The 25341-nt window shown below is 41.1% G+C and overlaps 1 protein-coding gene and 1 long non-coding RNA gene across 26 annotated transcripts in view; both read right to left on the bottom strand.

Moving 5' to 3' along the window:
* The window catches only part of PHF21A (PHD finger protein 21A), a 198697-nt gene that overhangs the window by 35379 nt on the left and 137977 nt on the right, over window positions 1-25341 (bottom strand). For 19 of the 25 annotated variants that reach the window (XR_004270355.1, XM_032283501.1, XM_032283482.1 and 16 more), the window contains 4 exons: window positions 17164-17370; window positions 7792-8043; window positions 6504-6593; window positions 1305-1598 (listed from right to left, as the gene is read on the bottom strand). Coding sequence is in view for 24 of the 25 variants with exons in the window: in XM_032283501.1 (XP_032139392.1) it covers window positions 1305-1598; window positions 6504-6593; window positions 7792-8043; window positions 17164-17370 (843 nt within the window). In the remaining variant the exon portion in view is untranslated. The remainder of the gene's footprint in view (window positions 1-1304; window positions 1599-6503; window positions 6594-7791; window positions 8044-17163; window positions 17371-25341) is intronic. The other 6 variants (XM_032283503.1, XM_032283496.1, XM_032283498.1 and 3 more) reach the window with 3 other exon arrangements.
* LOC116555066 lies at window positions 15408-16417 on the bottom strand. The gene is made up of 2 exons (XR_004270356.1): window positions 15827-16417; window positions 15408-15518 (listed from the first exon to the last, which is right to left on the bottom strand). It is a non-coding gene; the product is annotated as an uncharacterized LOC116555066 (long non-coding RNA).

The raw sequence follows: 25341 nt of genomic DNA, 5'->3' as shown, positions 1-25341 counted from the left end.
CATCTCTACTAAAAATACAAAATTAGCTAGGTGTAGGGGCACATGCCTGTAATCCCAGCTACTCAGGAGGCTGAGGCAGGAGAATCGACTGAACCCAGGAGGTGGAAGTTGTGGTGAGCGGAGATTGAGCCATTGCACTCTAGCCTGGCAACAAGAGCGAGACTCCATCTCGAAATAATAGTAATAATAATAATAATAATAATTCATTTCTGAATGTTTCTCAAAGCACTTGCTGGGGTTTGAATAGTTCCCCGGGAATAGAGATGAGTTCTTGCATTTCCTAAGCACAGATTTTGATACCTGAGGGCTTCTTGAGTGCAAGGTCTGCTGTATTTGTGAGCTGCCTGGATTTAAAGGCCTAGTGCTCTGTGCATAGGTTCCTCTGCTCAAGGAGACTAAGGCAGAAGGCAGCTCTTTCATTCCCCATCATCTGAATAGCCTCCCTGAATTATGGTTTGCCATCCAGAAGCATAAGATTCAGGATCACCACAGACTATTTTCGGAAAAATGAGAAGTCAAGCCTGAACAATTAAAAATAGGTTGATGACTTTTTAAAGCAACTTTCTTGAGAGAGAATGCCTTTGTTTGCCAAATTCTTCTTTCTCATCACTAGTCATTTTTTCAAATAGGATACAGTGACTGCCTATCCTTTTTGCTGTTTTCAGAGATCCTTCTGCTACAGAAACTTCAAGTGTTTTTGCAGGTTACTTGTATGTCTCCAGCCTCGTTTTTAAAGATAAAATCTGACTTCAGGAAATATAAATGAAATGTTTCAGTATTTGAGCTAAAATGTCTGCATCTTCTAAAGTTAAAGAATGCTTTTTGGAAATTTTAATTTTTGTTGTTTCGCTCCCCATTATCTGTAACAATCAAAGAAAAGTCTTTGAAATGAAATCCCTTTCCCTGTTTTGTTTACTCTTCCTGACTTTCACAGTCATATCTTCATCTGGATTCTTATTGGGCCGAAACTAACATGGCGTTTTCTGTTTACTACCACATCTGTGCTTCCTGACTGAGGGCAGCAGAGACTGTCTGTGAATTTCCACAGCAAAACCAGCAGGGGGAGCTCACTCACACAGGAATCTGAGCCTATCTACGAGGGGATGGTGGGAAAAGCAACCCAACTTTCTTCAGTAAAAATGACCCTTCTGCACGTGGATGAATTATCACACGATAAGCGGCACGGTACTGATAATGGTGGTGAAATGAAGAGCCCTTGAGAAAATGTATTTAGAGACAGCCCAGCAGCCATATGCCTCAATGGCAAGGCTACTGCCCAGAGCAGGTACATACTCTGCCTGTACCTGTTTTTCAAGACTTGGCTTGCTAAGCTGTACAGTTTGAGGTCCAGCGAGTCTGGTCCCTGGAGTAGCTATCACAATGCTGGTGAGCTGGGCCATGGGAAACGTTTTGGCTATGGTTGCAGTCTGCCCATTGACGACACGGACGGGGTGGATGGAATTCTGGGATGTGGGAAGGGTTGTGGGGGTGAACTTGGTCAGCATGACGGGCCTCTGGATAAGCTGAGGAGCTGCGAGCATGGGAGGTGGTGCTGGGGCAATAGGAATGTTATTCTGGGCCACAGGCTTGGGTCGAACCTATAGGAGAAAGAGAGAATAATAATTGTATTATTTAAGCTGCTCAAGTCCTATAAAAGTATAACTTCCACACTCTATGTATGAAATGGTATTTAATATACTTATTAATGTTCATTTTGGTATATTAATTCTATAGATCTCAAGGCATTTAACTTTATACAAGACTCATCAGCTCTTGAGGTCCAAACCTCGCCCTAGAATACAGCTTTTGATTCTAAATCCTGAGCTCTGTCTTCTACACCATGCCACCTCTTCTGGCCGAGGTCAATGGTCTAATCCAGAGACTGGTCCCACCCAGAACTTGTACACGGTTATAGTAGTAACATTGCCAATGGCCTTAACTCACATTTGAAATTTCTTCATATCCACAGCTTCAGCTTACCCCTATTTCCGGCCCTCTAACTCCCTGTTCTTGGCCACTCCTCTCAGTCTCTTTTGTGGTCTTACTCTTCCTTGGCCTCATCCTAAATGTGAGTTATTTCTTAGGATTTTTCTTTTCGGGGAACCCCTTTTCTTCCCAATGTTCTCATTATTCCTAGGAGCTCTCACCCATCTCATGGCTTCAATTACCATCTATGTACTGAAGATTTTCACACTTTTATCTCAGAATCTGAAACATTTCTTGAACTTCAGAATTATATTCAACTTGAATACATGTCTAAGACTCATTAATTTCTTCTTCCAATCCTCTCTTCTTCCTATAATTGCCTCAGTAAATTCCCTTTTCTTGGTAAACTTCAGAATCATTCTTGATTCCTATTGTATCCTCTACTCTCTAAATACTTCTCAAATCTGTCTTATTTCTTTCCATCTTCACTATCCACTCTCCTAGCTTATGTTTGGCTTACTAAAAACAATGATTAAAAAGTTGCAGCTAAAAACATGAGGTCAGCCTTGCCTGGGTTCAAATCCTGGTTCTACCACTCACTAGCTGTGTAACCTCAGGCAACATACCTGATCTTTGTTTGTTTATTTATTTATTTATTTATTTGAGACGGAGTCTCCCTCTGTCACCAGGCTGGAGTGCAGTGGTGCAATCTTGGCTCACTGCAACCTCCGTGTCTTGGGTTCAAGTGATTCTCCTGCCTCAGCCTCCCAAGTACCTAGGACCACAGGTGTGCACCACCATGCCCAGCTAATTTTTGTATTTTTAGTAGAGACAGGGTTTCACCATGTCGGCCAGGATGGTCTCGATCTCCTGACCTCGTCATCTGCCTACCTCATCATCCGCCTGCCTTGGCCTCCCAAAGTGCTGGGATTACAGGTGTGAGCCACTGCGTCTGGCCATAAGCCAGTATTTTTCAAACTTTTAAAACTATGACCCTGTGGGCAAAACCCTTTCCCCTTATGCATGAGGTTTGACCTTCAATTAACTCTTTAGCTCTGCTCTCCTGGAAACCTAGTCTAAGGGTAAGAATGTCAACCATATTACCAGGAAACACTGCTTATGATAAAAATGACCCCTCACTGGCTAGACACAGTGGCTCACGCCTGTAATCCCAACATTTTGGGAAGCTGAGGCTGGTGGATCACTTGAGGCCAGGAGTTTGAGACCAGTCTGGCTAACACAGTGAAATCCTGTCTCTACTAAAAATACAAAAATTAGCCAGGCAGCTACTTGAGAGGCTGAGACAGGAGGTTAGCTTGAACCCAGGAGGAGGAGGTTGCAGTGAGCTGAGATAGCGCCACTGCACTCCAGACTGGGTGATAGAGTGAGACTCGTCTCAAAAAAAAATCCCTTACTGCTAAATCAAATCTGAATGGGCTTGAGGGGACATTATGATTTGGCTTCCTTAAGTGGGGTGTCTCTCATAACCTGAGCACATCCATTGTGGGGACCTTGAAAGCTATGCCTATGTAGTTGACACAATATACTGGGTCTTGTGGGTATGAGGCTTCTATGCCAAGTTGGCTTTCCCACCATCCTAAAGAAGGAGCTTATTTCCTTACACCTGAGCTATCCTTGGACAGCTGTAGGGACAACTGTATGGACTCACATTGAAGACAAATGTCTGGTGCTATCTTGCTGACAAGCTGTGGTTTCTGTCCTATATCATTCCAAGTAGACTGGTGCCAAGTGTGGCCCATGAAAGTCTTGTCGGTATGAATGTTTGGCTGAACTTAAAATGACCCTGTGGTGGGTGCCACTAACTAACAGTAAGAAATATATTTGACTCTGTAATTAGTATGCACCTATAGACATATATTTCTAAAAACAAAAACTTCCTGAAATGGGGGAACACAGTATGTCCTATGTACTCTTAATACTTCCTACTCTATTCTTTTCATTTTATTTAAACACCCTGGTTACAATCCACTAAATTGCTTTCATAACAAATGAGCCATGATCCACTGTTTGAAAAACATGGACTAAACCTTAGATTCCTTACCTTAAAAAGAGTAATACCTATTTGCACAGGGTTGTTGTAACAATTAAAATAGACACCCCATGTAAAGCACCTAGCATAGTACCTAGCACATAGCAAGATTCTCTAAACATTGGTTATTATCATTATTGACTATGTCCTAACTCTTCTTGCTGCCCACAGTCTTGATCATCCCCAATTTATTCTCTGCATAGAGGCAAGAGGGAATTTTCTAAACCATAAATCTGACCACATCAAGTACTTGCTTGAAAATGCCTTAATGAATGTCTGCTGCTCCTAGGATAAGATCCAGATTCCTACATAGCCTACAAGGTTCCATCAGCTCTGGCCCTAGTGGACTTCTCTAGCCTCGACTCTAACTAGCTCTAGCCTGCATGAGTCACATGGCCCTCTGTGCATAGCAAACCTCCTTTGGTTCTTTAAACTTAATGCATCTATCTATCCTGGACCTACATATATGTTCCATCCTCTGCCTGGAACATTTTTTTTTTTTTTCACACGGAATCTCGCTCTGTCACCCAGGCTGGAGTGCAGTGGCACAATCTCGGCTCACTGCAACTTCTGCCCCTTGCTGGGTTCAAGCGATTCTTCTGCCACAGCCCCCCAAGTAACTGGGATTACAGGGACATACCACCATGGCCCAGCTAATTTTTCTATTTTTAGTAGAGATGGGGTTTCACCATGTTGCCCAGGCTGGTCTCAAACTCCTGACCTCATGATCCACCTGCCTTGGCCTCCCAAAATGCTGGGATAACAGGTGTGAGCCACCGCACTCAGCCTGTCTAGGACATTTTTATTCTTCTTCCAAAGTTTTAGCAGGCTAACTCAACTAGGATTTTAGGTCATACTGAATGTCAACTCATCAAAGAAAGCTTGAAGAAACCTTCTCTAATACTCTTAAAAATAGGCAATTAGGCCAGGTGCGGTAGCTTACACCTATAATCCTAGCACTTTGGGAGGCCAAGGCGGGTGGATCACCTGAGGTCAGGGGTTCGAGAACAGCCTGGCCAACATGGCGAAACCCCATTTCTGCTAAAAATACAGAAATTAGCCAGGCATGGTGGTGCACACCTGTAATCCCAGCTCCTCAGGAGACTGAGGAAAGAATCACTTGAACCCGGGAAGTGGAGGTTGCAGTGAGCCAAGATCACGCCACTGCACTCCAGCCTGCGCAACAGGAGTTAAGACTCCATCTCAAAAAAAAAAAAAAAAAAAAAAAAGAAAAGGAAAAAGAAATAATAGGCAGATATCTCTCTCATGGGCTCTCAGACTGCCCTCTACTTCCCATATTGGGCACAGTAATTGGCTGTGCATGTGCCTGAAGCACTCTGAGGGCAGAGAACTGTCTGTCTTGAAAACTGGCAATATCCACAGTGCTTAGGACAATGTTTGCTACCCAAGGTATTTATTAAGGATTTATCTGATATATAACTGAAATTATCTTATCTCATATTAGCAGTGCCCATCCTCTCTCCAGAGGCTATTTGGAAATCATTAACACTGCTGACCACAAAAATCCTTCTTTTCTCTTTGTCTGAAAACTAGGGCCTCAGATAGGAAATCTCAGACTTTCTTTTTTTTTTTTTTTTTTGAGACAGAGTTTCACTCTTGTTACCCAGGCTGGAGTGCAATGGCGCGATCTCCGCTCACTGCAACCTCCGCCTCCTGGTTTCAGGCAATTCTCCTGCCTCAGCCTCCTGAGTAGCTGGGATTACAGGCACGCACCACCATGCCCAGCTAATTTTTTGTATTTTTAGTAGAGACGGGGTTTCACCATGTTGACCAGGATGGTCTCGATCTCTTGACCTCGTGATCCACCCGCCTCGGCCTCCCAAAGTGCTGGGATTACAGGCTTGAGCCACCGCGCCCGGCGAAATCTCAGACTTTCTACCAAGCAAGTCAACACTCCTCGAGGTCCAGAAGGGGGAAATCTTGACATTTTGCCTAGAGAATGGTGAAAGCCTAATTGCTGGAAGAACACTCTTAGGAGAATATGGTCATACAGAGCTGCTCAGGCCTAGGGAGAAAGTCCCCTGTACAGACCCTAACCTAAGCCTTTAGAAGCAAGACATTGCCTTTAAGCATGATGCTCAAAACCGTCACTTTCCAGGTTAGAACTGAATGGTTTCTACTAGTTGGTTTAGCTGTTGTTTCCTTCCCTACTCTTTTTGGCATGCAGGAAAGAAATAAGAAGTGTTAATTGCTTTCTTTCCCCACTGCCAGGCAGACTTTGGCTAAATTCTTCTAGTAAGTTTAAGGTTTATAATGGTTTTAATTACTTTAAATTTAGAAAATGTTCCTTTTCCTTTACTTTCCCTTACTACTGCCTTTGGTCACTGCTAATAAACAATGATGACAAAATAAGCTTCTTCATGGTACAGAAATCAACAGTCAGAATTTTTAGCTAAGTGGGATAGACAGCTGGGCTGACAAGCCCCATTACAGGATACTTAGGAAGAGCCCATGAGGATTTTTGTCCCATCTAACCTATCACTGGGCTTGTCATTGTTTTACTCACCTGTGGAAGAAAGTTTGGACGTGGAGTGAGTCTAGGAGGGGGGATAAACTGTGGTACTTTGATGGGCTGAGGAGGTGTTGCCTGAACCTGCTAAAAAATGAGGAAGATAAATAAGCCAGAGAAAACAATCGCTCTTCAAACTCAAAGCTAGTATTTTTAGCATCACTCTTCTTTGGATCAGACAATATTTTCTACAAGCTTTCATCGTAAGTTAATCATCTGAATTAACACTGCATTAGGAAACTTTTTCACTTTCCCACCTGCGTGCTTTACCCTACAAAGTGAACCAACCACACTTCTGTTTCCTCCCACATCTAATGTAGAACATAGCAGGCTCAGTAAATCTTAGACAATTTCCTTTGACACTCAGGAACTTTTGCATTTACATATTTTAAAAGTCAAGACTGGATCCAAAGTAAAATCAAACTTTCTACTTAGCCAAATAGGCTTTTTCCTGATAGAACTTTATCTAACAGTGAATAGAAAATTTTCCAACTCTCAGTTATCTGCCTGAATGATCTGGTTGCTTCTCTAAGGATTCCAGGGTAAGTGGTGAAGCTTCACTTTGTTGCTCTCTAGTTTCACTCACCACTGGTATCATTCAAAAGCCATCAAGAGCTCTTAGGTGCCATTTTAAGGAAATTTTATATCAAAGTTTAGATCTATTTCTCCCAAGCTTCTGAGAATATCAGTTTTCTAAATGGCTTGATCCTAGAACTCTCGTGAAAATTCTTGTTCAGGTACTTCCTCCTTAAAGGGATTTTTTTTTCCCTGACAAGACTGGACACTGACACTGTTAATTTGTGAGTTTCTTAAATATTTTAAAAGTGCCCCAACTAACTCCAGTACTTTCTAGGTACAGTCAATTTAAAGGGATATTAAACTAAAAGAATTATCAGAGAGTTTTCACCAAGGCAGTAATACAGCACAAGAGAGTTTAAGCACTCAAGTTTCACAGGAAAACACTGTAGACAGGGTGAAGGCAGAGGGAGAGATAAATTAAACAGTGTGTATACCTCTGTGAAGGAGACCTTCCCCCTAAAAACAAGTCATACTTTGACCTCAGATAATGCACTGAGTTTGTTCCTTGGCGTCAGGACACTTCTATAGTGATTTGAGCAGATATCAGAAATGTCATATTGCCTTCTCAGCCCCAAAGGGGAATTTAGTATGCTAGAAGAATGACGGAAACTGAGAAATCCAGCAGGAGCCTAAGAAGGATTTACTATACAAATGCATATCCTAACCTTCTCTTGTGATCACACATGAGGAGCAGCTGCTGGCTTACCAGAGTGACTGTGTTTTTTGCCACAATTTGGACAGCCTCTGCCCCAGGCCCAGTGACCTTACTAGACGTCTGGAGGTTGACTGGCGTGTTCTGCACATCAGTGCTGAGCACAGCCTTCTGACTGTTGATGGCGGTCACCATAGCAATGGTAGGTCTCTGGCCCACCACAGAGGCAGGCATGGTCGCAGTTGCTGCTTTCAAGACGAGAGGTAGTGTCTTTGTGGTAATCATAGAAGCTGTAGTTACAGTCTTCTAGGAGACAGGGAAAACAGGTATTAGGACACTAAATCTAAACTAAATAATAAACTAAATCCCACTAAACAATATGCTGCTAAACCTTAAAAGTAAACAAAACAATAATTCCCATAATCAAGTTTCTCTGTAGAACAACATTTCTTTTGTGTACATAGAGCACACTCCTTACTACAGGGAAAGGCAATCTCTAGTTTTCAAGAATTCTCATATTGGTGTCACTTGTACATGGGTAAGTTCATAGTAGCAACTGCAGACTAATTCAGGCACAGGGTTTTCAACAATGAATGGGGTAGGTGTACAGATACAGAATGTGAGTGTACTTATTTGTTTTAGTTTTTTAAATTCTTTGCTTGCTCTCAATTAATTTAAACTTTGTATTTGTTGCAAATCAATGAGGTACGTATCATCTGTATCCTAACTGCTACAATCTCACTATTATGAAGAAAGCCACCATATAATTCTGGATATCTGTTTCCTGGGTAAAAAGACAGTGACTTTTTTTTTTTTTTCTTTCTTTTTTTTTTTTTTTTTTTTTAGTAGCGTCACCCTGGAGAGAAGGAAGGGAAACTCACAGGAGGATTAGCATGTTGCCTCAGTGGCAGCTACCTCAGAGGCAATGAATCCCAAGCTCTCCAGATAATGAAACATATTAACCAACTAGTATATAGTAAATACCAGTTTTGATACCAAAGGGATATTATGAGTTACTACCTATAATCTTTTCTCTGGAGAACTGCTGCAGAAGTGATCAAAGATGCAATGAAACATGACAAGGTGGAAACAAACATCTGAGTTTCAAAAGCCTTGGAGATCAGAGGATGAACCGAGGTGAGAGGACTTGACTGATGCTCCTTAGTGCTATTGCAGCTTTGAAGCTATACTTTTCTAGATTTTTTACTAGAATAATTAAAGGAATCAGTTAAAAAACAAAAAAAATATATATATAAACACATTCATTGCATGGCCTACACATCTATCTGGAGATAGATATTTCAGGAATATGAAAATTTATCTGGTCAAGCTCACTGGTTCTGAATTTTGATACTACTCCACCTTTACTATATATTTGCACTGTCTGATTTGGCAGCTACTAGCCACAAGTTGCTATTTAAACTTAAATTAATTGGCTGGGCGCGGTGGCTCACGCCTGTAATCCTAGCACTCTGAGAGGCAGTGGCGGGCAGATGACCTCAGGTCAGGAGTTTGAGATCAGCCTGGCCACCATGGCAAAACCCTCTCTCTACTAAAAATACAAAAAGTAGCCGGGCATGGTGGCAGGCGCCTACAATCCCAGCTACTCAGGAGGCTGAGGCAGAGGTTGCAGTGAGCCTAGATTGCACCATTGCACTCTGGCCTGGGCAAGAAGAATGAGACTTCGTCTCAAAAAAAAAAAAACCAACAACAAAAAACACAAAATTAGTAGGGCATGGTGGTAGGCACCCATATTTCCAGCTACTTGGGAGGCTGAGGCAGAAGACTCGCTTGAACCCAGGAGGCAGAGGTTGCAGTGAGCAGAGATTACACTACTGCACTCCAGCCTGGGCTAGAGCCAGACTCCACTCCATCTCAAAAAAAAAAAAAATTGAAAAGTAAATTAATTACAACAAAACAAAACAAAAAATCACCTCCTCAGTTACACTGGCCACACTTCAAATGTCCAAAGTCATATGTGGTTAATGGTGACCAAACTGGACAGTGGAGATAGCATTTCCAACACCACAGGAAGTTCTATCACTGCGCAGGACCAGTGAAAAGTATCTCCATTCTCCCAGAAACACATCTGGACAACTTCCCTTATTTCTATTTCAGTGTCTATGATCTTCTACTTTGGGGTATTATTCTAGGTAGTTATTTATCTCAATTTTTCTGTCTTACACGTAGAAAAGGTACATATCATCTCTATCCTAACTGCTACAACCTCACCGACATGAAGAAAGCCATATACACATGTTGTCTAATCTTTTAAGATCATCATCTAAATCTTTGTTTCCTCTTCTCCAAGACAACAACATAGGAGTGGCTTATTCTCTTTGCCACTGCCCTCTTAAATGTGAAATGAAAGGGGGAACACTGACATTTATTTTGGGGTGGAGTGGATCAACTATCTTCTATCAGTGATGAAAACCAAGTAAAAGCCAAATGCTGTTTATCATTAGAAATGCTATGTTAATAGCAGTATAATAACAAGGACTGACTGTATTACCAGCAATTTGTAGTAAATGTTTCTACCACAGTGTATTAGCTTTAGTTTTCAATTTTATTCTTTTTTTTTAAATTTTTTTTTAAAGATGGGGTTTCACCATGATGCCCAGGCTGGTCTTTAATTCCTGACCTCAGGTGATCCACCCACCTCTGCCTCCCAAAGTCCTAGGATTACAGGCATGAGCCACCGCGCCTGGCAGTTTTCAATTTTAAACCTGTCAACATAAAGAACTTTTGAAGTGGTGATCCAGTCACACCAGATGGCGTTGTATCCAGTGCTACCATGGACTGTGGGAGTAAAGCTCTAGTCAGAAGAACTCACTGACATGGATTTTAAAGACGTATGTTGTAATTGCTTTAAAAGAAGTCAATGTACTTTTGTTTGAAGTAAATCGTCAATATTTTGAATAACTCTAAACTGATTATTCTACAAAATACTGACTAAAGCCTCAAACTCACTTCAGTTATACACTTATCATTAACCAAACACTTTAAAAACACTGAAACCTAGTAAGTTTGTTCACATCTTAGGTTAGCAGTTTTCTTTTACAACTATGGTTATGGCTTATTTTACTACACGATTTCCAGCATCTATATAACTGTTTATAGTTAGGCAGAGGACCCAGTACTGCACGCTTCAGTGAAAACTTTTTGAAGAATGTATTTACCATTTACTGACACCAAGACACAGGAAGTGCTTAGAGCTTTACCCCTAGTCTGGTGCTTCTTCTTTTCCTTTTTTTTTTTTTTTTTTTTTGAGACGGAGTTTCGCTCTTGTTACCCAGGCTGGAGTGCAATGGCGCGATCTCGGCTCACCACAACCTCCGCCTCCTGGGTTCAGGCCATTCTCCTGCCCCAGCCTCCTGAGTCGCTGGGATTACAGGCACGCGCCACCATGCCCAGCTAATTTTTTGTATTTTTAGTAGAGATGGGGTTTCACCATGTTGACCAGGATGGTCTCGATCTCTTGACCTCGTGATCCACCCGCCTCGGCCTCCCACAGTGCTGGGATTACAGGCTTGAGCCACCGCGCCCGGCCTTTCTTTTCCTAATATTAGGGAACACAAACCAAACTTCTGGGGTGTTATAGTTCAGATGACAAAGGGAATTTAGAACTTTGAAATAAGTCTAATGAAAATGTCTGAACTGTTCTAAAAGGAGAAAGAAGTGACATAGAGAAAAAAGGTGTCCAACAACAAATTATTATTATTATTTATTTATTTTTGAGACAGGTCTCGCTCTGTCACCCAGGCTAGAGAGCAGTGACGCAATCACGGCTCACTGCAGTCTTGACCTCCTGGGCTCAAGTAATCCTCCCACCTCAGTCTCCTGAGTAGCCAGGACTACAGGTGGGCGCTACCACACCTGTAATTTTTTTTAATTTTTAGTAGAGACATGGTCTCACTATGTTGCCCAGGCTGGTCTAGAATTCCTGGCCTCAGGTAATTCTCCCGCCTTGGCCTCCCAAAGTGTTGGGATTACACGCATAAGCCACCACATCCAGCCAAGAGATTTATTTTTATGAAAGTTGTGATTTGTTTTTAGCTAGTTAACAGTGGCTAAGTATGATTACCTTGTGGAGAAGGTAGCTGTTTCTCCACAGTTTCATGAAGGGGTTCTTTACTTTGACAAAACCCAAATTGCATGAGCTAGAAGTTAATGAAGAAATGCATGGCATAGCAAACAGTGCTAACAGCAAAATCCTTTTTACTTGTTTATTTGCTCTTATTGTTTACCTGCCAAGTATGAAGTATTGATTTAGAACAGATGGACTCAGGCTGGACACAGTAGGTCATGCCTATAATCCCAGCACTTTGGGAGGCCAAGGTGGGTGGATCACTAAAGCCTAGGAGTTTGAGACCAGTTGGCAATACAGTGAAACCCCGCCCCTACAAAGAATATAAAAATTAGCTGGGCATGGTGACACACACCCATAGTCCCAGCTACTTGAGAGGCTGAGGTGGGAGGATCACCCAAGCCTGGGATGTCAAGGCTGAGGTGAGCTATAATTGCACCATTGCACTCCAGCCTAGGTAATACAGTGAGACTCTGTCTCAAAGAAAAGACATAATGCAAAACAGATGAAATCCATATCAGAATTTAAGGGATTATTACACTGGAATCTAACTAACTTCCACATCCATTTTAGATTATTTTGCTTGTTTAATTTTGTATGCAGTCACTGTTGTATATTCAAACAACCACAAAAAGAACCCCTCTCCCTTTTTTGTTTACAAAGGTTTCTTTTCTATTTGGTTTTATTAACTGCTCTCTTTACATTTGCATTATGCCATTAAAAATGAGAGGGCTGTGAATATAGGTTGGAGAGTATACCTGTATTTAGCTGTTCTATTCTTTCACTTTTTCTGTAGATTGGAAAACTTTCAAAAATATACATACAAGTATGAGTTGCTGTTAACTAAGTAAAGCACTGTCCCCATTCCTCCTTCCAAAAAGAATTCCTCATTGCTTCCTCTATGCCTTGGTATATGCCAATCACCCAACTTAGAATAAAAAACTTACTGATTGCTACTTAATATTTAATTCTTTCTGAAACTGTGTATTTAATATATGCCATATGTAACCTCCCATTTGTCCTTGCCCTCACTTCCCTATGACTGTTAAGAAACCCAGAAGTTGTGGCATGCTTTGGAGGGTTGGCCTTATCTCCTCTCCATCGTTTCACGGATCCCACATTCCAACCACACCAGCCTACTTGCGATTCCCAGGGCATGTATTTACCTTTTTGACTCCATCCTTTTGTTCATAGTGTTCTCCACACCTGTGAAACTCTTTCCCCTTTGCTCTATCACTAAAATTCCATTCATCTGTCAGGGCCCTGCTCGGATGCAACCGTCCTTGAAAAGTACTTTCTGATCCCTCTAGTCAAAATTACTGTGTCCTCAAACTTCATCTACATCTTAAATTTTTTTAATTCTTGAAAACAAACTCTCTAATTTGTGCATTTAGCCTCCACATTACCTAAAACAGTGCTTGCACACAGTAGGAACTTCATAAATATTTATAGAACAAATAAAAATTACTAATTACAATATACCAGATTTTTGGCAGGGACCAGTGCTCTTTGTATATCAGAATCGAGCACATAGAGTATGTTCAGTAAATAGATTGGTACTGCCAAGCACAGTGGCTCATACCTTTAATCCCAACACTGTGGGAGACCAAGGTAGGTGAATCAATTGAACTCAGGAGTTTGAGATGGGGAAACATGATGAAACCCTGTTTCTACAAAAAATACAAAAATTAGCTGGGCATGGTGGTCTGAGCCTGTAGTCCCAGCTATCTGGGAGGCTGAGGTGGGAGGATGGCTCGAGGCAGGGGTTTCAGTGAACTGAGATTGTGCCACTACACTCCAGCCTAGAAGAAAGAGCCAGATCCTGTCTCAAAAAAAAAAAAAAAAAAATCATATTGGTAATTTACTGTAAACTCAAAACCCAAAAGCTTAGAGGATCCTTTTGGTTTTTAACATTAAACATCTGCATTAAATAAAACAATATTTTAAAAAGGTTGGCAAAATCAATTAAATATATCAGGTAGGCTACTGGATGGAGAGACGCCCTTAGATGCTACACAACACTGTTTTGGAGGTAACCCTAGACCTCTCACCAGCCACCATCCCAAAGCAACACAGACTACCAGGGAAAGGAAAAGCTATTACAAGTACTTTAGACCTGCTTCCTTTGATTTTTTTTTTTTTTTTTTTTTTTGAGATGGAGTCTCACTCTGTCGCCCAGCGTGGAGTGCAGTGGCATGATCTTGACTCACTGCAACTTCTGTCACCCAAGTTCAAGTGATTCTCATGCCACAGACTCCTGTGGAGCTGGGATTACACATGTAGGTTACCATGCCTGGATAATTTTTGTTTTGTTTTTTTTTTTTTTGAGATGGAGTTTCGCTCTTGTTACCCAGGCTGGAGTGCAATGGCACGATCTTGGCTCACCGCAACCTCCGCCTCCTGGGTTCAGGCAATTCTCCTGCCTCAGCCTCCTGAGTAGCTGGGATTACAGGCACGCGCCACCATGCCCAGCTAATTTTTTGTATTTTTAGTAGAGACGGGGTTTCACCATGTTGACCAGGATGGTCTCGATCTCTTGACCTCGTGATCCACCCGCCTCTGCCTCCCAAAGTGCTGGGATTACAGGCTTGAGCCACCGCGCCCAGCCTAATTTTTGTATTTTTAGTAGAGATGGAGTTTTGCCATGCTGGCCAGACTGGTCTCAAACTCCTGACCTCGTGATTCACCAGCCTTGTCCTCCCACAGTGTTGGGATTACAGGTGTGAGCCACCGTGCCCAGTCTCCTTTGATTTTGATAACATAAAATGTTACTTATACAGAATGTTTCCATGGGTTAAGACAGAAAACTCCTGTGTAACAGGAAACAATGAATTCTACCACACTCCTTCCAGGTGAACATTTTCTGATCAAACTGTACTTTGGAAAGAGAACAACCTAACCCAATCCTGATTAAAACTTAAACAAAAATTATCCTCTAAGCATTCTTTCAGAACGAATACAAGTGCTGGTAAGGGGATTTTTAAAGTCAGTTTTGAATGCCTAATTTCCAAATAGCCTTGGGGTGGTGATTAAGGTAAAAATTATGTAGGTTGTCCTAGTGATCTGATTTATAACAGGGATTTTTCTTTTTCCTTCTTTGGTTTTATGCAGTATTGGCATTGCTTTTTTTTGGATTGAATGGCAGTATAGAAGAGTAGTTGAATGGACATATCTTTCAGCCAAAACCTCTAGGTTCAAATCTTAGCTCCACCACATACCACCCTCCATGGTCTGAGGTAAATTATGTAAACTCTCTGTGCCTTAGTTTTCCCTTCTAAAAAACAGGGATGGTGAGCCAGGTGCAGTGGCTCACACCTGCAATCCCAGCACTTTGGGAGGAGAAGGCCGGCGGATCACAAGGTCAGGAGTTTGAGACCAGCCTGGCCAATATGGTGAAACACTGTCTCTACTAAAAATACAAAACTTAGCCAGGCATGGTGGTGTGTGCCTGTAGTCCCAGCTACTCAGGAGAATGAGGAAGAAGAATCACTTGAACCTGGGAGGCAGAGATTGCAGTGAGCCAAGCCAAGCTTATGCCACTGCACTCCAGCCTGGGTGACTGAGTGAGGCTCAGTCTTTAAAAAAAAAAAAAAAAAGCAGAGATGGTAATAATAATACCTTCCTCTTAGGATTAGAGTAAGGAATATGTCTATTATATATGTAAGCACTTAGGAGACTGCCAGTATACAGTAACCTCTCTTTTTTTTTTTTTTGAGATGGAGTTTCGCTCTTGTTACCCAGGCTGGAGTGCAATGGCGTGATCTCGGCTCACCGCAACCTCCACCTCCTGGGTTCAAGCGATTCTCCTGCCTCAGACTCCCAAGTAGCTGGGACTACAGGCGTGCGCCACCACACCCAGCTAATTTTTGTATTTTTAGTAGAGACAGGGTTTCACCATGTTGACCAGGATGGTCTCAATCTCTTGACCTTGTGATCCACCTGCCTCAGCCTCCCAAAGTGCTGGGATTACAGGCGTGAGCCACCGCGCCCGGCTACAATAACCTCTCTTAAATGTTAACTTATCTTTAGTGTTCTCACAAAAAATTCATTCTTTATTTGCAAAATGTTGCACATGAACCAATTCAATGTCCATAAACAGTGAACGGCCAAGTGAACTATACTTTTTTTCTCTACATATAAAAACACAGCAGAGACCTGGTGTTGGTTTGAAGAGGTAGCCATGCTTAGGTTTCAGAGGATCCCAAAATCCTTGAAGTGTACAAAAATGAGTGTAGTAAGTGTGAATGTATATTCTTCTGGAGAGGGATCTAGAGCTTTCAACAGAGTCATGAAGGGATCTGCGACCTTCAAGGATCCAAGCATCATTTGGAATATCATTTCCAAATATGTCCTTTTTATGTGTCTTGATTGCCTCACTATTCTTACATTATATGCTTAAATGCCCTTTTCAGTAAAAACATTTGCACAACTACACCAAGTTAGAATTTTATTAAGCTCCCACTTCTTTAGTTTTGACCTGTAGCTTTCATTTCAGATTCCCATCAATGTATTAGAACAAATTCATTTTCTCATGAATAACGGCTTAAAAATGAATGTTTCTATGAATAGTGCATATAGCACTCTTTTTTTTTTTTTTTTGGAGACTGATTTCGCTCTGTTGCCTAGATTGGAGTGCAGTGGTGTGATCTCTGCCCACTGCAGCCTCTGTCTCCTGGGTTCAAGTGATTCTCCTGCCTCAGCCTGCCAAGTAGCTGGGATTATAGGTGCATGCCACCATGCCTGCCTAGTATTTTTGTATTTTTAGTAGAGATGAGATTTTGCCATGTTGGCCAGGCTGGTCTCAAACTCCTGACCTCAAGTGATCTGCCTGCCTCGGCCTCCCAAAGTGTTGGGATTACAGATCTGAGCCACTGCGCCCAGCCATAACAGCCTTCTGAATGCTTCTTTCTATCTGGTCCCGCACTGATCCTGGAATAGCTCTATGCCTACTTGCTAAGAATTCCAGAAAAGCAATTCCGGAAGAGGTCAAATCACAAACTTTTAGAACAAGTGTAAACAAATACCTCCAAAAATTCAAAATAAGATTTTAATTCTGCTGTAATGCAGAGAAGTGATTTTTCTTTGTTATTGACTACCTTGCTCCCCTTCTTCGGACAGGTGGGAGAGATCATTAACTTTTGCTTCTTAGTATTGTTATTTCCTTCTGCCAATGATTTCAAGTGATACTTATCTGGGTTATACTACAAAAAAGCAACGAAAATAACTTTTGTTTAGTTTTAGTTGAGCTTAGTATAGTCTGAGATAGGACTCGGTTCTACATGACCAATAACAAATCAGTCTACAACCTGCAGCCTGCAACATTCCATCCACACGTTTACCTGTGAAGCAGTCAGGTTGGGAGAGGCTGCAGCTGACTGCTGGGGGTGGTGGTGGTGGTACTGCTGCTGCTGTTGTAGTTGCTGTAGTGGTTGCTGCTGTGCTGTTTGTAGTTTGTTTTCAGATTGTGGCAATGGCTGTATTTGGAACTTGTCCGGTTGTTCTTGCTTTACTATCAGGTTCTTCCGTAGCTGTTCAACTACTCTTTTCTACCAAATGAAGACAAAAAGAAATAAAATATATTAGAATACTGCTCTATCAGCTACATAGAAAATATGCAGCAATTATATGTCTCTGACATCTTTCGTATAACTAGCTTCATCTAAGACTTATTACATCTAAATTTACACAGATTCTACATGAAAAGCTTAAAGCAATTAATATACATTATTGTTAATATGAAACTGATGGTATAAGAAATGTTTTGTATATAAAGGGTAACTGAGGCACACAAATAAAAAACCTGAACAAGATCACAAAGCAGAGCTCCTATTTCCTGACCATTATTAACTCAGCATGCTGATGGCAGTATAGAATGTAGCAGTAAAAAGCAGGGCTCTGGAGTCATCCTACTTCAACTCCAATTTCAGTTTTGCTACTCACAGTTATAAGATGTTAGGTAAGTTTATGAACCTACCTGGGTCTCACTGTCTTGTTCTTTAAAATGAGGTGGTTAACAGTACCTTTGGGGTTCTTATGTGCACCAAATGACTTGTTTTATGGAAAGTACTCAGAACTGTGATTGACATATTGTTGATCATTATTATTAGTTTTATTTCTAGAGATAGGTTCTCTCTATATTGCCTAGGTTGGAGTACAGTAGCTATTCATAGGTATAGTCATAATGCACTACAGCCTTGCAGTGCATAGTGCACTACTGCTCCTTCCCCAGTCCCCGCAACTCCTGGGATCAAGCAATCTTCTCACTTCAGCCTCCCAAGCAGCTGGGACTACAAGCGCACACCACTGTGCCCAGCTTAGTATTTTCTACATATGATAACACAGAAACTATCCATAGTAACTTTTATTAAGCAAACATCATATATCTGTCCCAGTTGAAAACATTAAACGTGTAAACAAAGAAACCTTGATCCCAGTAATATGTCATATAAACAACAGACGTTCTAAGTTACTGAAATGTGCAATTCATGAGCAGGACTTCTGTGCTGGGACAGGATCTGTGGAAGTACACACATTTGTTTAGGCAGAGTAGGGATTTAACTGCATGGAGTGAAAATTTAAGTCAAAGTTCTTCACATTTTCTAGGTCTTGCTCAAATCCAAGAGAAACACTTTCCGGACAACTTCATTACTATAATACATTTCAACAGAATGTAAACCCCATGAGGGCAGGCGCTTATTTTGTTCACAGCTATGGTCTGCACTTAGAACTATATTGCTGAGTAAATGTCCTTGTTCTCTTTACATGATGTATAAAGTAGTGGGGCCAAAGACCAGCAAATGGCTTATAAAGTATATAATAACTATTTGGGGCCATATTTGGGCTATGACTCTCCTGCCCTAATGGCAGGAAGAAGGTATAAGCAGCATTCCTCTCCTATTTCATATGCTTTCCAGTTAGTTCATTAGCAGAGGTGTGCTATTCCTGATAAAAATAGACTGTGATTTTCTTTTTTCTTTTTTTTTTTTTTTTTTTTGAGACAGAGTCTTGCTCTGTCACCCAGGCTGGACTACAGTGGCACGATCTTGGCTCTCTCTAACATAGATTATGAATGAAGAAAAACAAATGAACAAAGAGCTTTAAATAATTAGGTGAAACCGTCAAAGCCAGGTTAATATTCAAATGCCTGCTTATGGTTCTGAACAACTTTTCCTCCCACATTCTCTAAAGAATCTAAATCTGTGGATTACTCATTTAACATATTTGAACATTAAAATATTTACATAATAAATTTCTAAAACCTTTAAGTAAAAAAAAATGTTTTCTTGAGAGTTGTTTTTGTTTGTTTATTTTTGGGTTTTTCTATTTTTATTATGTGTTTTTGAAACAGGGTCTGGCTCTGTCACCCAGGTTGAAGTGGAGCAGCATGATCTTGGCTCACTGCCACATCCGTGTCCCAGGCTCAAGTGATCCTCCCACTTCAACCTACCCAGTAGCTGGGACTACAAGTGCGTGCCACCACGCCCAGCTAATTTTTTGTGGAGATGGGGTTTCGTCATGTTGCCTAGGCTGGTCTCAAACTCCTGATCACCCCAGCCTCCCAAAGTGCTGGAATTATAGATGTAAGCCACTATGCCTGGGCGAGAGGTTTTTTAAAAAAAATTTTATTATTGATTCTTTTCAGACAACTAAAATATTATGTAAAGGCCAATTTTTTGGGGGAAAAATTCTGTTATACATTATACTCTGCTAGCACTGCCTCTCTGAGTAAATATTTTTTTTAAATGATGCAGAGTTTGAAGTCTTTGCAGAAACCATCTGCAAAATAATAAAAATGCAAATTAATAAAATATCAAATGCTTATAAAAATTAACTTTCAAGTCTTCAAAATTCTATTTCTCAAATATAAAAGGCAGAATAATTGAACTGCTGTAGTTTAGGAGAAGGCAAAGTAATAGCAGCGGTGCTGCAGATAATGTTGAGAATCTCATGTAGATTTTATTGCTTGGTGACTGCCAGAACATTTAGACATTTAAAAATTAAATAATTATTTAGAGTTGCTTTCAGTCCTCCTCCCTATCAGACATCAAGCATATTAATGAACTAGCTAACGTGCAGCATCAGCAGCCAGAGAAAGAAACCTCAAGAGCTCTTATAAAACAAAAACAACGAAAAACCCAAAACAGATCAAAACAGAGGAAGGAGAAAAATCAGGACGAAATAATACAACATAAACCTGACCTGCCAAAAAACAAACTTTGAACAAAAACAGCACAGGAAACTAATTACTATACCAGTCACAAAAGGAAAAGGTGTTTTTTCTCCTCAACAGCCATCCTTAGGAAATACAGTGTGCTCTCCTACTCACTGCCTAAATAAAGTAAACTAGAAGCAAGAAACAAAGCCCAGAACCCGCTCCTAATGTTGTGTACAACCGAAGGGAACAGTAGGGGAAAGCAGGAGCAAGGGATGCGGGCTAGAGTACTACTCTTCAGCCATATGGCTAGAGCAAGGTGACAGCCAATCAGAACCAGAATCAGCAGCGTGGGAGTCAAGTGAGTCACACTGCATTCACAACTGCTCCTCCCCCAGGGCCTGAAACAAAGCCGTGGAAGCTAGGGGTGGAGGTTGGCGGGGAGAACATGATCAAAATACTTGCACACTTACATCAGTCCTTGAGAGGAGGGTGAAAAAAAGCAAAAAGAAAGAGAAAGAGCTCTACATTACAGGTCAGATCATATGAGCTGGGTGAAGTTTTCTTTAAAAGACAGCTTTGTGTAATCCCAGCACTTTGGCAGGCTGAGGCCGGCGGATCATGAGGTCAAATGATCGAGACCATCCTGGCCAACATGGTGAAACCCCATCTCTACTAAAAAATACAAAAATTAGCTGGGTGTGGTGGCGTGCGCCTGTAGTCCCAGCTACTCGGGAGGCTGAGGCAGGAGAATTGCTTGAACCCAGGAGGCGGAGATTGCAGTGAGCCGAGATTGCCCCCACTGCACTCCAGCCTGGTGCCTGGCAACAGAGCAAGACTCTGTCTCAAAAAAAAAAAAAAAAGACAGCTTTGATATGTCAAACTGCCACTCAGAAATGAATTGTCCCTTACTCCTTGCTGTATTCACCAGATTAGAATGCCACATGTGTGGAGTTAGACATGTCTGCAGCTATCTGTGAAAAAATTTTTTACATCAAGGTTTGGAGGAAGCACTGATGCCTCTGTCACTTAAACATAGATGACTGCACTTAGAAACCAGTAACTGAAAGCCAGGTGGGCTCTGCAGCAGAGGTGCTCCTTAGGCGTGGAGGCCCTGCAGGCTCTACCACGGACTGGCTAGTAAAGGAGAGCTGCTGTGCACATTAGTTGGCTTTTCTAAGTCTCACCATCCAGTCTCATTCTAGTTGAGTCTTGCAGCTCTGGCAAACACAGAACTCACATGACTTCAGTGGAACCCCGGCTCTAGGTCAGTACCACTTCTGGGTGGCAGCAAGGGAATCTGTCGAAAATATTTCAAAAATCCTAGCTGTGTGGTATCATGCAAAGTTCTCAATGTCAAACTATACAAAGGATATCCTCTCACCTCCACAGAAGATGAGCCTATATTTTTACTACAATGTGTTTTAAACAAAGAAGTCATGACTGGTCATTGATGAAGGTTATAATGGCATACATGATTTGATATTTTCAAAGGTATTCACATATAATGGAGATCTTTAAATGTAGCTAACTATACTGGAACATTATCCTGAAGCTTTGAGAAATGGCTAAATTTCACAAATTGGCCATTCATCATTCACTGATAAGTTAATGAGAGTTAAAAGAGAGGGAAAAAAATCCGGGAAATGAAAAAAGAAAGCTGGAAAGAACAAAGGCGGAAGGGAGAGAGGGAGAAAAAATTAATAACTTATCAACTCATCTTTTCTTCTTAATATATTTCTATAAACAATAAGCCAATGTGCCAGGCCTCCAGAACTGCTAGTACCGCCCCCTTCAATTCATCTGTCAAGAACTGCTCCATAAACCCAGCATGTAACACAGAGCCTTAGATTCCCCTGACATTCGCATCACTGGGTTTCATCAGGGCTTGTTCAGGCAGAAGAGTTCACAGAGCCTCTGACACTTCAAGTCACAGTTTCCAAGACAGGTAGTCACAGCGATCAATATTGTGACATTCAGCGATACTATCAATGTGTTCACACGACAGCAAGACAGGTCCTGAAGAAAAATACAGAATCTTATAGGTCTAATACAACAGAAAATCAAGTTCATTTTCCACCATCTAGGTCAATCATTCCATGTTCCACGGCTTTTGTCAACATAGAAGGGAGATGGAGAGATGGAAGGACTGCCCCCACTCCAATCAACCCACCACTTTATTTCTATCAAAAATTGCTCCCACTAATTTTAGAAAGCTTCTCTCAAAAGGAACTTCAAGACCCTGCCCTCCACAACTGGATGTCGGTGCTTCAAGTCTCTGCTTTTTCACACATTCAGTCACTCAACTGGTTTGTGTTCTATATAGCAGTATCTGTTGCATATCAATTATTAGAGGGCCACACCCACTCAAGACATCTTCTTACACAGTATTTCCTTAAAAATGCATCCTTTTATTCCTTCATGAATCAACATGCAATCTAAAAATACAACCTTCATTCTTCATACCAGAGGCTGATAGAGGCTTGCAACTTTTCACAAATCCAGAAAGATATCAAATCTTACTCAAAATCCAGACTCACCAATTGCTCGAAATGAAACCAAGTATACTAAATTTTATGCATACGGAAAAACTAGGCTGGAAAAATGTTTATTTGCTGGTGAGATCAGAACTTACTCAAAGAGGAAAAAAAAGAGTTTCTACTAATTAAAACTCAGCCACTGCATTGCTAAGTCACAGCAATATTCATCAACACTGAGGATGCAGGAAGGACATATGGCAGTCTTCAGAATGTGCCACGCAATTATCCTCTAAAGAAGAAGTGATGTGAGGCCGGGCGCAGTGGCTCACGCCTGTAATCCCAGCACTTTGGGAGGCCGAGGCGGGTGGATCGCGAGGTCAAGAGATCGAGACCATCCTGGTCAACATGGTGAAACCCCGTCTCTACTAAAAACTACAAAAAATTAGCTGGGCATGGTGGTGCGTGCCTGTAATCCCAGCTACTCAGGAGGCTGAGGCAGGAGAATTGCCTGAACCCAGGAGGCGGAGGTTGCGGTGTGCCGAGATCGCGCCATTGCACTCCAGCCTGGGTAACAAGCGAAACTCTGTCTCAAAAAAAAAAAAAAAATATAATAAAAAAAAAGAAGAGGTGATGTGTTACAGTGATAACATTAGAGAGAAAATTACAATTCAGAGTAAAAGGTACGTATTATTTAATGGAAACAAATTAAGTGATGATTTCACCATTTTATAAACAAAAACATGGAATAACACACAGAAGAGAAACTCAAGATAAACTCCTTCCTTAATGCAAGTAAAACTCAATAAGAGAATCTGCACTGGAGTTTTTGGAGGGGATAGTCCAGGGGAGACTCAGGATAGAATTCTAACAGAGGAGGACAGGGAGGAATACTCGTGGCAGAAGCTATAAAAATATACTTAGCTAAAAATATTGCACTTTCTTCATTTTGTAAGATACTATTAAGTTTTCCCCAAACTCTCTGAGACTCAATTTTAGACACAATTAGACAAATAGCTTCTTTCCTTTTTAAACCTCTTTTAAAAAGTGGCTGGGCATGGTCGTTCACACCTGTAATCCCAGCACTTTGGGAGGCCGAGACAGGCGGATCACCTGAGGTTGGGAATTCAAGACCAGCCTGACCAATATGGAGAAACTCCATCTCTACTTAAAATACAAAATTAGCTAGGCGTGGTGATGCATGCCTGTAATCCCAGCTACTTAGGAGTCTGAAGCAGGGGAATCGCTTGAACCTAGGAGGCGGAGGTTGTAGGGGACTGAGATTGTGCCATTGCACTCCAGCCTGGGCAACAAGAGTGAAACTTCATCTCAAAAAAAAAAAATCTGTATTTTTGGGGGTTTATTGTTCCTTCAACACACACACACACACACACACACACACACACACACACACACACACACACTGATGTATTTACATCAATGTATTTTACATCCCATCTCCACAGATGAGACCCTTTATTAATATCATTAGGATTTACAGTCCATCTCTCTAAGAATTTTGACTTTAGATCTTTTATTTGCTAGCCTGATTAAAATGCAGTTTTCTTATTTAATTCACTCACAGTCTAATAGGTAAACTCAACCCCACCTTCCCCCCAACTTGATATGTGTAACTATAAAATACTAATATGGATATACTCAGACTTTGCCTAAATTTAGGGATCCTTCTAAAAACCTAGGACTGCCTTTAATTTGTGTCAAACAAGAAAGAGTAGGGCTGTTGTACTTAATAGAGATGTGACCCCTGGAGAATTACAGATTCCAGTATGTAACCTATGGCAATGATGGGGCAAAACAGTATAAACACATAGACTAAAATGGAACAATGCATAAATGCATACTAGGAATGGTAGTTGTAATATATTTCTGTGTGATAAGAGCCCAAAAAGTCCAGATGGCTTACATTCAACTTTTCTACATTTCTTTGAAATACTAAACTATAGCGTCCTCCATCCTTCAGAAAAATGTTGGAGATCAAATGAATTAATTGTGGGGAATGCTTAGGAAACTGTCAAGGACAATGTGAAAAAAAGGGATAGTAACCAATGAATAATACAATTTGTCTAGTATGAATTTTTACCTCAGAGAAACAGCTAATTAAATGTGACTTTTATTTCCAATGTCAGTTAGATTTCAATCACTTGATTTTTAACATCTAATCACTTTAATGCTAGTTCAAACTATGTTTGGCTTTTTTTAAAAAATGAGAACTGTCAAAAAGAAAGTACAGTATCAAAGCAAATGCTACCTGTTGCCTTTTAATCTCAGAAATCAAACACATTAGGGTGTGTATCCCTGTGGAAATCTAGGTACGTCCCAGATTTCTTATACCTCTATGGCAGTTCAGAGCCATAATTATGAATGCATAAAATAGATGCCCAATTTAAATGTAACCTGGGCCAAGCACAGTGGCTCATGCCTGTAGTCCCTGCTACTTGGGAGGCTGAGGCAGGAGGATCCCTTAAGCCCAGGAGTTTTGAGGCTTCAGTGAGCTAGAATCATGCCACTACACTCCAGCCTGTAACAGAGCAAGACTGTATCTTAAATAAATAAACAAACAGAGTAAGACTCTATCTTAAATAAATAAATGTATGTATGTATGTAACCTGACCCATCAAAGACCCTAGACATAGTAATGAGGACTACGGAAAAAAACCCTAAGAACCATTTATAATCTGCACAATTTAGCTGTTTGTTACCATAAAAAAGCACCTGAATCACTGCGTTTGTACCACAATAAGATATGACATAGAGGCTATTAATTTGTAAATTAATCTCCAGTATAACAAAATGCCTGTCCCTCTGTAACTATCTGTTTACAGAACACCACTGCCCATACCACCAGCTTGTCATTCATCATGACATGG

This window comes from Sapajus apella, unplaced genomic scaffold, assembly GCF_009761245.1.
Source record: "Sapajus apella isolate SASKATOON/1434 unplaced genomic scaffold, GSC_monkey_1.0 scaffold14, whole genome shotgun sequence".
In the NCBI taxonomy this organism is placed as follows: Eukaryota; Metazoa; Chordata; class Mammalia; order Primates; family Cebidae; genus Sapajus; species Sapajus apella.
The sequence above is the reverse complement of the archived record's forward strand: the minus strand, read 5'-3'. Positions and strand labels throughout refer to the sequence as shown.